The 13,833-nt window shown below is 37.7% G+C and overlaps 1 protein-coding gene across 1 annotated transcript in view; it reads left to right on the top strand.

Annotated features, from left to right (window-relative positions):
- The first annotated feature begins 525 nt into the window (after positions 1 to 525).
- PTPN13 (protein tyrosine phosphatase non-receptor type 13) overlaps positions 526 to 13,833 on the top strand; it is a 100,101-nt gene continuing 86,793 nt past the window's right edge. The window contains exons 1-2 of the mRNA XM_067297415.1: positions 526 to 640; positions 11,106 to 11,275. Of these exons, the coding sequence (XP_067153516.1) occupies positions 526 to 640; positions 11,106 to 11,275 (285 nt within the window). The remainder of the gene's footprint in view (positions 641 to 11,105; positions 11,276 to 13,833) is intronic.

The raw sequence follows: 13,833 nt of genomic DNA, 5'->3' as shown, positions 1-13,833 counted from the left end.
TTCAGAATTGGCCTTCTTGTTGGGAGGCAATGCATCTTGTTATTTGTTTATGAGATCATACAAACAGTCCTCTGAAAATCTATCAGAAGGAGAAGAGCTGCTTTGCCTAATAGCAGCTGGCATTACTTATATACCTGTCAAAATAATGTTAGTATGTTTATTAATGTAAACCAGCTAAAGCTATTAATCCTTCTGTCAAGTTTTTAAACAAAGCAAATTCTTGCCCGTAATGTGTGGATTAAAACCAGCATGTTGCATTTACTGGTTTAGTAGCCTATAATATAAATGTGGGTTGTGGGTTTTTTTGTGTTCCCCAAAGCTTTTCTTCACAATAACAAATGTTCTAGGTTCCTTTGTGCTTGTGGTGAATGTTTTGTAGTGTGTATTTCTGCTGCATTCTGCTAATGTTAGAGAATTTTTGTGACTGAGACTTGAAAATTGGTTATTACTATTTATGTTCTACATGCAACGAGAAAATAACTATCATGTATTCTTAAATCAGTTCTGTTTTATTTTCCAGGTAACATGCATGTGTCACTCGCTGAGGCTCTGGAGGTTCGGGGGGGGCCATTAGAAGAAGAGGAAATATGGGCTATTTTGAATCAAAGTGCAGAAAGCCTTCAGGAGTTATTCAGAAAAGGTAAGCTTCTTGCTCTAACAGAACTGGAAACATCTTGGTTATGTTTACATGTCAAGTAAGTCAGCTCAGTGGTTCCTTGTAGGCTCTAAATGCACGTACTGATTTGTTCCTGGGTTATCTTTTGGGGTAGACTGATTATCTTAACTCCAACCCACAGGATTTTTTCAGCCATCCCTTCATGTTGAATCAGGATATTCAGCACATGCGTGTGCCTTCAGTCTCATGTGGTGACGATATTGCTTTGGTAGGAAGCTGTCACAGAGCCTTTGCGTTAATCTGGACTCTTCAAACGAGATAGAAACATAGAAAAAACAATTACAAAATGTCTTGAGGTGCCTGGAGTACTTCGATGCTGAAGGGAACAGTACAGTGCAGATGTGGCCAGTCTGCTCGTGTGTAATGCGAAGGTGAGCCCCTCTGAGCAGCTTGATCAGAATCACTCCCCAGAATGTATTTAGTAATGTATATGTAGCTACTGAGAATTTGAATGCCCTTTTTATTTTAAGAGTAGAAGTAAATCCCCCTCCACCTCTCCTCTAAATTTAGTAGCTTCTAATTTGAGCATCTGCAGTGCTGCTTATGATCATCTGTTCCAGCATTAGGTTGAAATATGGAACCTTCTCACTTATGTTTTCCTTCCTTGTCTTTGTCTCCAAGTCCTCAAGCCTTTTATTTATTTATTTATTTATTTACAAGAAGAGCTTAACTCAAACATCAGACTCTTGTGACATCTTTAACCTGACCTCACAACGAATAGTATTTCCTTGATGTATGTAGTGTTGGAGAAAATTTATGGGGACATGTGTCATCTGCTTATACCTAAGCAAGCATGTGTATGGTTATTTATTCCATCTTACTGTGGAAAAAATTGAAAGCTCCTACTTTGAATATAGCTATGGTTTTGCCACATCATCTTTGCAAGAAACGTCTTCAATATTGAGGGAAAATTCTGCTGTATTTTTTTCCATGGCTTACAATTTCATCAAAATTCAATATTCAGTTTTTTTTTTTTTTTTAAGTGATACTTTAGACAAATAAGAATCTCAAAGCTGTGAAATCAGGCGCTAGGTGTGTACTATCCCTGAAAGTAATCTCCGTTGGATACTTCATAAAGACTTTGCAGAAGGCAGTCATGGGCAGAAACTTTCCTACAGCATTTGATTTCTGATCAAGATTGACTTGACATTATAAACATGAAGTTTCACCAGCTTCTTCAGTCTTACTTTCGGAAGGTAAATTATGGCTATTTTTGATACCCCATACCAATCTTTTTCTCCCCTGTACCAGTGAGCTCACAATCTGTGCACGATGGGAAGTGTTCCCTATTACGAATGCTGAATTGTTGCAATTTGACCAACTGTCCCTCTGCTGCTTGTATTGCAAGAGAGGGAGAGCCGAGATCATCTTTGCTCTCTCTCTCTTTGTTGTCTCTCAAAAAGAATCAGGTGAATGGTTTTTTTAAGAGGGTGAGTTGAAGGAGTGCAAACCATGGGTCTAGCAGGGCTACCCTCTATGAATATTTTTTACTTTGTATAAGTAGTCCCAGTAATTTCGGTAGATGTGAGTAAAGATAAAAGCCATGTGCTAGCATTTTTTTTTTCTTTTGAGAAGTTCATGAGTCAAAGTTCAGAGCCCTAAATATGGATCAAAGGTTGCTGTCCAATCACTTTTGTTTTAAAAGTTCATGAAAAAACTTGGAATTTGCAAATTGGACAGCTATTGGAATATATTAAAAAATTAGTATTTCAAAACCTCTTACAGTTTTAATTTTGCTGTGACAAACAGCTGGTTAGCCAATACTTTAAAAGTATGGAGTAGTATGGAACTGCCTAAACAATAACAGTCCCCATGGTGTTACCTCAGAAATGGCATGATTTTCATTAAAGCTTTCCTTTGAATTTCAATTGCATGCCTATTTTCAGAATCAGTCAGAGATTGTCTTTAGAAAACATGATTTCAGCTGAGTTAGTTTGCTAAGTTTCAGAGGAAAATTTCTCTGTCAACATTCCAAAAAATGTTTTACTTTCCTATATTTTTATTTTTAAAAGTACTAAAACCACTGCCAGTCCTACCATGATACAGAATGTTGGCTGTTTAATACACAATTAGTTTAGATGCGTGGCTGCATTTAAAAGATGGACGTTTTAACATGTACTGTTGATTAGTCGTTGTCGAGGGTTTTAGCAATGCAATTCAAAATATTGGTATTTTTGTACATGTGTTCATGTAACCTCAAATACAGTCATGCTGTTTCTTTTCAAACATGGGATAGTTTTGTAGAGTCTCGTCTGTATAACTTTTAAGTCTTTATTCTTTTCCTTCTTCATTCCTCTGCAAGTCCGTATGGCCATGTAAAGGAGTCTGCTAGGGGATTCCTAGTGTTTTGGGGCAACACTATGCTGATAAACTGTGCTGCTGTTATTTCTTATTCTAAACCTGTAGGATAAACTGTTGGTTGGAGCAGAAATTGTAGTAAGACAGTTCTTGCTAAATACTGACTTTCAATAGGCACTGCAGTGCAGGAGTGCATGTGAAAGTGTGAGTTTTCAGTGAACTGGAACCACAGGGAATAATTGTCATCCAGAAACATGTTCAGATATTCTATTTATTGCAGTAGAAATTATTGAAATAATAGATTTCTACTGAAAACATTGTAACAGGAATAGAAGCCCCTGCTTTGTTCTCCAGATTGTTCCTGTAAGTCTGTTGAAAATGCTGTTAATTTAAGAGCATGAGAACTGACAGTAACTCCATAAAGCAAAGTGGAACTTAATGCATGCCATACAAGCACTGTTTTAGCTCTTTGTTACTAAATTCAGCCTCTCCTAAAGCTTGTTTTGAGAGATTAGTTTTGCAGGGTCTCTTGAATTCAGCAGATTACAGCTAGATTGGGTCCAAAGTGGAGGGTGGTGAAGAACGTTGTGGAAGAAAAAGATTCTCTGAAGGACAGAGCTACCCACATACTTGACTGAAGAGGTATCTTGAATGATTAGAGTTTTACATTTCAGAATCGACACCTTGAGCTCCATGTTGAAATCTGCATGTTGAAAAGTCAGTACCATGACTATATGGCAGTGGAACTACTTAAAAAATCTAGACTTTAAGATACCATACCTTATGAGAATGAAGTCTCCACTGAAAACGAGCTAACTATTTCTTAGCCTGAAAGTGGTGCAGAAAAGACTTATCATAATTGCTATGAAGGCTGCATGCAAGCACTGAGAATGAGAAACACTAGCAGCTCTCCTTCTGCGGGACAGGAGCACAACATGGATCTCTGCCTTGGGACTTGATATATGCTTTAAAGGTAGTCTTAGCCAAGAGTGGGAAAGATGGCAGAAGACTGGTCTAATTTTCTATCAGTGAAGACCAAAAGACAACTGCAGATAAAATCAGCGCTAGAAGAATATGTCTCCTTTCAAGATGAAGTGTTTTATTGAGTTGTTTTTCTGCTAGGTCAGCAAATTATTTTCAGTCGCATGCTATTAATTAACATGGGATGTAGCCCTGTGGTAATAATGCACTTTAAGAGACACCCAAATGTAAGAGCTTTGCTATATAACAGAGGTTGACAAAGGCAATCTAATTCCTCCCAGCAAAATTAAGAGAGACAGACAGTCTTTAATGAAGATTTGGCTTCGCTAAAACTTTAGAAACCTTTTTCCGTGTTCTGGAGTATCAGTTTCTGTGCTGGCCTGGGAGGATATGTTGCAGAGCTGCAGGAGCAGAGGTTCCTGTGGGCTTGCTCCTCTGCCTCCATTTCATTCCCTTTTTGTGGAAGACTTGTAGCATTCGAGGGACTGCAGAGAAATCCTTTTTTCCTCGGTTAAATTTCAGTCCTAACATACGGCATGAAAGAGCTGTTCAGTGGCCAGGGGCGAGTTTCCTGAGTTTCTCAAAATGGAGCAGATGCTCCTGGGCAGAGGGTAACGAGGCAAGTTCTGAGCTTCTGAAAGTTCACCACATGCTCAGCTGTGCTCAGTTTTAATGATGCTCTTTTCTTTTTGTACAACTCTGGAGTCCCCAAATACATTGTTTTGTAACAAAATACGAGTTTGATTGCAGAAACAATTCTGATGAGTGTTTTTTATAACAAATTTTTAAAAAATCATGTGTAACAGTCTAAGGTTCAGCTATTTTGAAATTAGGAGGATAAAATGTCCATAAAAGTTGTCATCACTTAAAATACCATCTATTAGCAACCTTCCCACACCGACTGATCAATGACCTACACTTAAATGAATTACCAACCCAAGTAACTATTATTTTTTTTTAAATCCTGGTGTAATTTTGGTAGTCTCTTCTGTTTGAAGTTGAGAATCTGTGCTGTTACTCCATCAACTGAGAAAGTGTTCTTCAATTCATTTGTCACTTAGGCTAGTTTCAAGAAATTAGGGAAAAAAATGGCCAAGAGAAGCTTCTGTTACAAACTGGATGACTTCTTGATTTTTAAAAGTTCTACGTTTCTTACAGTGAGTCTATATGCTTATCCGTGAAGGTGCTGAATACAAGTGTAGGATGAAATTCCATGCCTTAATTGTTGATCACAGCTCACATCATGTCTAAATCGGTGACCGATACATAAATATGCATGTTTTTGTGCTTACTGGTATCTACAGTTCTAACAGATGTTGAACTCTTAACAAATTGATTTCAGTCATTACAAGGCAATGAAAAGATGAGATGGAAATGTCCAGCTGCTAATCACTAATTTACAAAATCAGCTCTGATAGCTGTCTTGTCAGCATTTCATAAGCTGTTAAATGGAGGAGAAGAGCAATTCAGTACTCATAGTTGCAGTTCTGACACCAGTTGGAGTAGTGATGTTCAGGTTAATCTGGAGATTTGAAAAGGCCGATACCAGACCTGCCCTTCTCTTACATCTGTTTTAATTATCTGCAATAACTATTTTGTTGTTCAGAGGGTGTATCAGCTGTTTCAGACATGCTGTATCTTGTATTCAGTACTCTCTGAGGTCAAAGGAACGAGCCTTTGAAGTGAAGTATCTTGAATGTTAGTGTGTAAGTGTAAGGAGCATGTTGTGCTCCCTGCTGCTCAAAAGAATAAACCAGGCATTCCTCTAATTTAGTAAGTTAAGCTAGAGCAGGCTAATCAAAACATGAAGGTGGGAAAAAACTTTATATGTCACTTAGGCCATTCCTGTGCTAAAATACCTATTATGGGTTTTGAAAATAGTTTGATCTTGTGTTTAAAAACAAACAGTGCTTGAAGGGAGAAGGGGAAACAGAATGGGAGAAACAGATTCTTATAACAGAAAGGCAGCTTGGGTAAAGAAAAAGCCACTTTACAGATTGACTGTCTGGACAAATATGTAAATGGAAAATGATTTATGTAAAGAAAAGTGATACAGTCTAAAAGTGGATGTGAAGAAAGACGGTTGTGTTTTGGGGGGACCTGTAAATCTTGTCTGGACTTGTACTATGGCACCTACTTAGCCCAAGTTACTATGAAAAGAAAAAAGGCAAAGTGTAAAGTGTTCTGAGAGAAACTAATGATGTGTCCTAGTAATTGTAGAGCTAGCTGGGATTTGGAGAGTGGGGAGAAACGGATTCTTTTGGTTGACTAGAGGGAAAACCCAATAAGAAAACAAAGCTTCCTTTTCCAGCCTCCCCTTGCTAGCAGATGTTAGATGATTGTTTCTCCCCTTTACCAATAAATGTTGAAAAACAATTTTTTTATTTTTTTATTTTTTAACCTTCACGTAACACTTCATCTTCTAGTTGCTGAAAAGGAAAGAGATGAGCTTCTTGGGTTTTGTTTTGTTTTTATTTCCCTGTTTAAGTGAGGTTCAGTGACTTCTTGCACTCTTTCCAAAACACTCTGCTGGGTGTGAGCAGATGTTTAACGGTAAGGTGCAGTGTTTTGTGCTGATCTGTGAGCGTCTTGGGAAGGAAGATGGGTGATGCCAGAAATTAATCTTTCTCCCTGTTTCTTGTTCCAGGCCTCTGAAGAATTCAGTAAACCTCTCTGAATATTTTTCCCTATGCTGCTGGTTTCCAGTGGTCTGGTATCAAGTCAGGGCTCTCTGCTCAGTCCCAGCCCTTTGTGCCCGGAGGAGGGGATGCAAAGTCTCCGCAAAGCTGCTTCCCCCTGCACACAGGATATGCAGGGACGTGCTGCCTCAAATCAAAGGAGTGTGGGAGTTACAGTGTAACTGGTCCCTTGCACTGACAAAGGGTATTTCTTTTGTATCCTGAAAGAGCTAAAACATACATCACCTCTCTTGCTAAGGGCTATGGCCTACCTGAGAAGTAAGAGAAAATCCAATTGAAGGAGCTTGAATTGTGTGTGTGGTTTGGGAATTCAGAATTACCAGCCATCAGTACTGTAAAATGGATCATTTTTAAACTGCTGCCTGAACTTACTGTCTCTTTTAACATTTTGATTTTATTTGGGCTACCTATATCCCATTAAACCATTTAAAGGACAGTTTTAAAAGTGTGTTTATTTGTATGACAGACACCATGTAGCTGAATAATCTTTCAGTTTTTTATTGCATTTAAAACCAGTTCATTCTGTCCTTTTAAATTAGACCACACTATTTGGCTGTGTCTTGGCACTGCTGGATAAACTGTGCTCTCACAAGTGTTTTGTTACCGGGTTGCATAGTTGGGGAGTTTACTCAGAAGGTTGGCAGCTCTAGTTTGGTTGAAAGCCTACTGGATATAAACTTGACCAGGAGCCATACCCTGAATTCCAGTGCTTTTAGAAAGAGGGGTTTGAATCTTTTTTTTTTCTTTCTTTTTTTCCTGTAGTTTTCCCCTGTATTTTGGGTGAAAGGGGAGGGAAATGTATCGTTCTTACAAATTCTTCTGAAAGTATGAAACAGAAGATGGTATGAACATTATATCTGGCAATTGGTATCAGTTGTTTTAGTTTGGTCCCTAGCTATTTGATACATTGTATCTTTGTTTAATTTTTTATTTTTTCCCATGGAACAAATGCACATGAAGGAGGAAAACAGTACTTAAAATACTCCTGGGATAATTTTGAATATTAGGAGTTTTGAAGCAAAGAGTTATTTTGGTTTGAGATGGAAGCTCTTAAAGAAGGACTTAGAGAATGAGTTATTTTCTTCACATCCTTTATAAAGGTAGATTGGATTCTGAAAGTCGTCATGTAGTCGTCAAGTTTTCTTGCTAAAAATGGCTTACTATAGAATGTAATCTTTTCTTATCCATGTGTAGTCAGAAGGGTCCTTTTGTCTTTACATTTCTTTGTTTGGCATCTAAGCATGCTGCCACAGCAGTGAACAGTCTTTGCTTTTCAGTTTGTTTCAGAGGATGCAGGTTTAGAGGTATAGTCCTGAGTTTTTAAAAAGAACCGCCTCTGAGTTTTTTACTCCATTTGCTAATGATAGAAAAACCATTTGTGCTCCAGAGATCCCACGGTTTAATTGTTTTAGTCTGTGACAGACAGAGAGCTGTGGTTTTCCTGGTGAGCTCTAGCATTTATATATGAGGTCTTTTGCTGGTTTAGCCCACAGGATCAGAGATACCTTCTCCAGCAAGTACTTATTTCTTTTGGATCCAGAGGAGAAAGCCAGAGCAGTGAAAAACGTTCCCCTAAGGCAAGAAGACTGAGCCTCTCTCGTATGTCATAAAAAGCGGGAGAGCAGGGGGAAACCAGTTCTGCAGTGTGAGTCCTAAGCTTATCATACTGGCTTTCAACATAACATACTGGCATTTGAAAATCCATTATAAAAATTTTAACAAACATCTTTTAGATTTATGGCAAGTCGCTATCATGAAAAAACATGAGTGGCAGTGTAACCAAACAGCCTCCATCCTAAGCGTTCTTGGCTTTGAGTGCTTTAAATGATTCTTGAAAGTGTGAACTTCTCATTTTTGTTGCAAACTGTACAAAGAACCTCCAGACCTAGGTGATGAAGAGGAGATAGTATGAAGTGACAAGTGCAGGTCTTTACAGGTGTCCTTATAAATGGTTCTCATGTGTCTAATACCTTGGAATCATCAACTGAAATAAAGTCTGCAGAGTCTTTGAATTTCTGGAATATTTGTTGCTCTTACTGTTTTCTTTCCCCCTTTAAAACAAAATATTACATTTTCAGTGTGTTAAGGAGCGGCCCAAAGAATGTGTATGTTAGTCTTAAATGGAAGAAAAATGAATTACTGGGGTTTGTATTGAATGATTTCTCTTGCAAATGTTGGTAGGAGGGGAAACTTTCTGACCTTCAGAAGCTAGAAGTTGAGGACATTTTTTCTTGATGATATGACTAACAGTTATTAATATAATTCTGCTTTGGGTTCATAGCATGTTGAAGGCTAAAACAAATTCCTTGGCCGCTTTTGGAGGAAGCGGAGTCGAAGAAACTGAAGGACTTACTTGGTAGATCTTTTTACACCTGATACCTGCTTGCAGTAACTTAATATATTTCCTAGGAGATGGGAAAAATTCTAGATTACAAGATAGTTGAACAGCCCAGGAGCCAGTGCTGTAGGAACATCCGGAGCTGATAGGAGATGGAAAATGTTGTTAGTGGTGGAGCTGATATAGGAAATGATTATTATGCTGTGTTGTTGCTTACTGTATAGCGCAGAAAGAAAGCCCTATCCTTCAAATGTGTTTTTCATTACCTTTTTGATATATATTGTAGGAAACAGAGCAACTGTCTCCTTGCAAGATATTAGAATTATTTTTTTATTTTTATTTAGGTAAAAGTTTGTGTCCTTTCATTAAAACTGAGCTGTTTTATTGTTTGAGGTGGAGAAAATTTATTTTGACTCAAGGAAATGTGTGTGATTTTTGTGGGGAAGAGGGTGGTTTTATTTTTGTTCGTTTTTTTTAATAGGTCTGTGGCCAGAGATTTGAGTGCAGTATTATCAGACAACATCAACAAGCTGGTCGGCACAATTGCAAATTTATCACGTAGGAAGTTTTCTTCGTCACCTGTTGGCTCTCTGATTTCAGGGGGTGTTGGTTTGTTTTAAAATATCATTCACAGGGATTGAATGGAAGATCTTCCTCAGACTGCAGGTTTATCCTTCACCCACTTCTACTGCTGTCTAGGATTTTTTTGTTTCATTTTGTTTTGGAATTAGCTTGTTCTTTAGGCTTAGAAACGATTTTTGGTCCCCAAAACTTTTCTGTTTTGTCCAGCTCTATCGGCTAGTCTCATACAGGTGTACTTTCTCTCCCTGCAAGTTTTGTCTTCTCTTTAGACCATTGCTGCTGCAGCAGTGCTACTTCTATAGCAATTAACTCCAGCCTTATTGTAGGAATTAGCCTTAATGACATGCATCCTATGGAAAGTGATTGTTTTAGAGGGCAATTCTGTTTTAAAAATGAAATAACCTGAGGATAGGAGATGTGAGTATTTTAGCAGGCTCTTTCTTACCTTCTTGGTAAGAGTAATAGCACAGAAATATCAAAAAAAAAAAAAAAAAAGTGTTATTCTGTGTTTAAAATTGGGATTGCTATTGTGGTTATGAAGCACAACAGGTGGAAAAATGGCTCTATTCCATTAACAATACATAGGCTGATATTAAGCATGTCTTTGAGCAAATAACATCTAGCAGTTAACGGGTAAGAAGTCTTAAAACAGGCTTAAAACATGTATAGTCACTGAGCTAAAAGTAAACTGAAAATCTTAGTATGAAAAGTTTGTATTTGCAGCCTTGATGGAAAAAGGACTCCTAGATTGACCTTGAAACTGGTAAAGACCACCTGTTCCTAAATGAGTTTTGACATTGAGTGGAGACACTGTATGCCCTCTTGAATAGCACACATGGTGATTTATATTAACCAAAGAAATTTGATAAATATTTGACATGAAATACCAATGAGTGGGGTTTTTTTTGTTGTTGTTTAATTTTTTATATATACCAGCACTGACTGTTTTTTCCACATACTTTCATACTCTGCCATACCCTGGTGAGAAATGATCTCTTCTGATATAAGCTATTCCTTTGTAGAAAAAATACACTAGAAGACACTAACATGATGAAAATTCTTACATTTGTTCTGGATGGATTGAATAAAGGACAGGAAAGGTAGTTTGACAGTAGAAGAAAGGACATGTGATACTGGCTGTAGTTATGACACTGCCTCTCACCTTTGAAGAAGTCAAAAAAAAAGTTTTATTGTATGTGTTTTACCTTTAAAAATCCTTTGAAAAAGTATTATTATGTTTAGAGGAATCCAAGTAAGTACTGTTTTGTTTTCTAAGTTAAAACAAAATTGCTGAAAAGATATTTATGTTCATCTTTACTGGTAAACTCTGGTGAATTACTTTGTATTTCTTTTATTTTGTTACGGAAGTTATAAATAAGACATGCTAGAATTCAAGTCTATCTTTGATACTTTCTATGAATAAACCCTTAAACAAATTTCTCTAGAGTTCTTTGTTTTGGTAACATCTGCTACTTTCTTTCTTTCTTTTTTTTTTTTTAATTTCCTGTCACTATTTTTCTTTCAAATACAGCTGATCCTTCTGCTCTGGGGTTCATCATTTCTCCGTGGTCTCTGCTGCTGCTTCCATCTGGCAGTGTATCATTTACCGATGAAAATGTTTCCCAACAAGACCTGCGAGCATTCACAGCACCAGAGGTTCTGCAAAACCAGTCGCTGTCATCTCTCTCAGATGTTGAAAAGGTACAGTGTCTCTTCTCTTGCAGAAGGCTATTGCTTTTTGCTGTTGATCATTTTACAAAGTAGCTTTAAACTGTTATGTCCAAGTAGGTAAGGTTCGTGTATGTGATCTGCTCCAGGTCATTGACACGCACAGTCAAAATTACTAACTTCTCTAGTGTTTTCCTATCGTTTGTTGCCAATGGTAATACTTTCCCTAGAAAACTATCCCCTTGGCCTAGTCAAAGGTATTTAGATGTGGGAATAAGAAGTAAACTGAGCTTGTACGTCCATCTCCTTGTCTTCTCTGGATCAATAATCCCTAGAGAAGGAAGCTAGCCGCAGCCAGCATTGCTGTAAGGTGAGAACAATTCTAACGTTTGGCAGCGTTGCTACAGGAAGAAGAGCAATGTGCTTTTTCTCCAGAGGAAACTGGTATTGGCATTGTTTGCTGTTGTGTGGATAAGGACTGTCAAAACACATTTCTGTGTGTTGAATATTTTGTGCATGCAGGGTGTTGGTGTTTTGTTTTGTTTTTTTTTGTCTGAACCTTGAGCATAGTTAGGGTTTTTCGGGACCATATCAAATATCTCCTGAAAACCACTGTTTCTTTAGTTCATAGGCCTTTAGATCTCCTTCTTGCCCTACAGCATAGCTGAAATGGATAATAAATTCAAGCATCTATATAATCTGATCTGTGACAGGACTAAGCAATCAGGGAGACCTGGGAGGAAAGTTTGAATAGAACTAGTGAAAATAACGCTGACATCAAGGCAAGATTCAGGACCACTAAAGTGGGATGCAGCTGCCAGACTGTGCAGTCGTAGTGTTGGAACTGTTGTTCCAATCCTGTCAGTAGAGACGACCTTGTTGAAGATGTTAACATTGCCTCTAGTGCCAGCTCTGAAGTTAACGTACAAAACATGCCCTAAAAACCATCTGAAAAAAGGTTTCAAATGGCAAATTTGCGACCAGATCACATCTTTTTCTTCCGGGCTGATTGCATTCTTTGTTCTGTGCCAATGTTCATTCAATACATTACTTTTTTTTTGGTAAGAAGTAGAGAACTGTTAGTATTAAAAGCCATACTGTGATGTTTTGTTATTGTGTAGGGAGGAAACACTAAGAGGAACCTCTGTGGCCGGTAAATTTGAGCACAGAGCATATCGAAATGTGATGATCAAATACTAGTGTTTGTCTGCATATGCAATGCCAATTAATCCTCTCTGATTACGACTGTGTGAATTTGTCGTATCACCAGTATAGCTTTACTTGCTGGAAGGTGATGACAAAACTGTGACTCTGGACTGCAGCAAGAGTATTGCTATTTTCACTGGGAAATGACTGCATGTTGAAATGCAATCCTGCATGTTGCTTTGGTTCTACATAAGCAAATTATGCATACAGTCAGATATAAACTAAATCCAACCCTTTCACTTGTGGTATTTAGCTTTAGCATTAGGTTGAAGCTTTAGGCTTTGAGCTTGAAATGAATTAACCTATTTTTTGGCTGAGCAGTACTTGATTTTGCATGTATGTTGCACGCAGCAGAAAAAAAAAGAACCATCGTGATACGTTGGTATGGTACAAGAATATTTGAAGAAAATTTACTGCCACCATTCTTGTTCTCTCTTCAAAACCTTAACTCGCGCGGCTGTTTTGAGTGTGGTGGTCATGTCTGGGTGCACTGAAGGGCAGCCATAACTTGAGGATGGGATCTGTGAATTACTCAGCCTACATTCACACATGCGAAATCTCCACTTGAGTTCTTAGACATCTACTATCCCATAAGAAGAATTTAAGTGTATGGTGTTTTAATGATTGCGATGGTACGTAACAGTGCTATGTAACAATTATCTTTGGTAGTCGTCAGCAGGAAAAAAAGAGACAGGAGTATGATAACTATGTCTGGTTTTTAGGACTAGCCAGAACCTGGGCTGCAAAATCTTACCAACCTACTGCTCCTGACCTCAGATAAGTTACGAAGTTGTAGGCCTGCTTACAATCTCCACTTGAGATATTGGTTTGTTTTTAAAACAAAGTCACAGCAAGTTTTAGTTTTATCCCATTTGTTTCTCCCAGTTCGGCTCAATTCTATAGTTTCCATACTTATGTAGATAACTTCTCAGCCTGCAAAGCTGGCATACAGTTTTATTAATTTTAAACTGTTGAAATCTAGGCTGTGCAGAGATAATTTACATTTTCATCAGTCTGTATAAGTTAGTGCGTGACTTTTTGTGGAAGGCATTTTAAAGGAAAAATACTCTCTCTTCTACGTGGCGTTTCTTCAGAAAAACTTCATTTTTGTAGATTCAGGGTTCTGAAGAATTAAGTGAAATTAATAAGGCTAAGATTGACCATCCATTCTTGTGTATTCTTCTTCCAAAAAACCCTTTTTCAACATTCTTTCTTGGCATTGGCCAAGCATCAAAACCAGCAACCCAATTCAAAACTGTCAAATAGAATGCCTCATATTTGCTATCATTATTAGAAATCACTTTTAGAATTGAGGTTTTGTCCTGTTTTGTCATTAAATATGTGCAAATCTCTAAACACCAGCTTAAGAGCTTCCTAATCAGTCC

The sequence above is a fragment of the Apteryx mantelli genome, chromosome 5, assembly GCF_036417845.1.
Source record: "Apteryx mantelli isolate bAptMan1 chromosome 5, bAptMan1.hap1, whole genome shotgun sequence".
In the NCBI taxonomy this organism is placed as follows: Eukaryota; Metazoa; Chordata; class Aves; order Apterygiformes; family Apterygidae; genus Apteryx; species Apteryx mantelli.
Note: the sequence above shows the minus strand (reverse complement) of the source record. Positions and strands in the feature narration are given on the sequence as shown.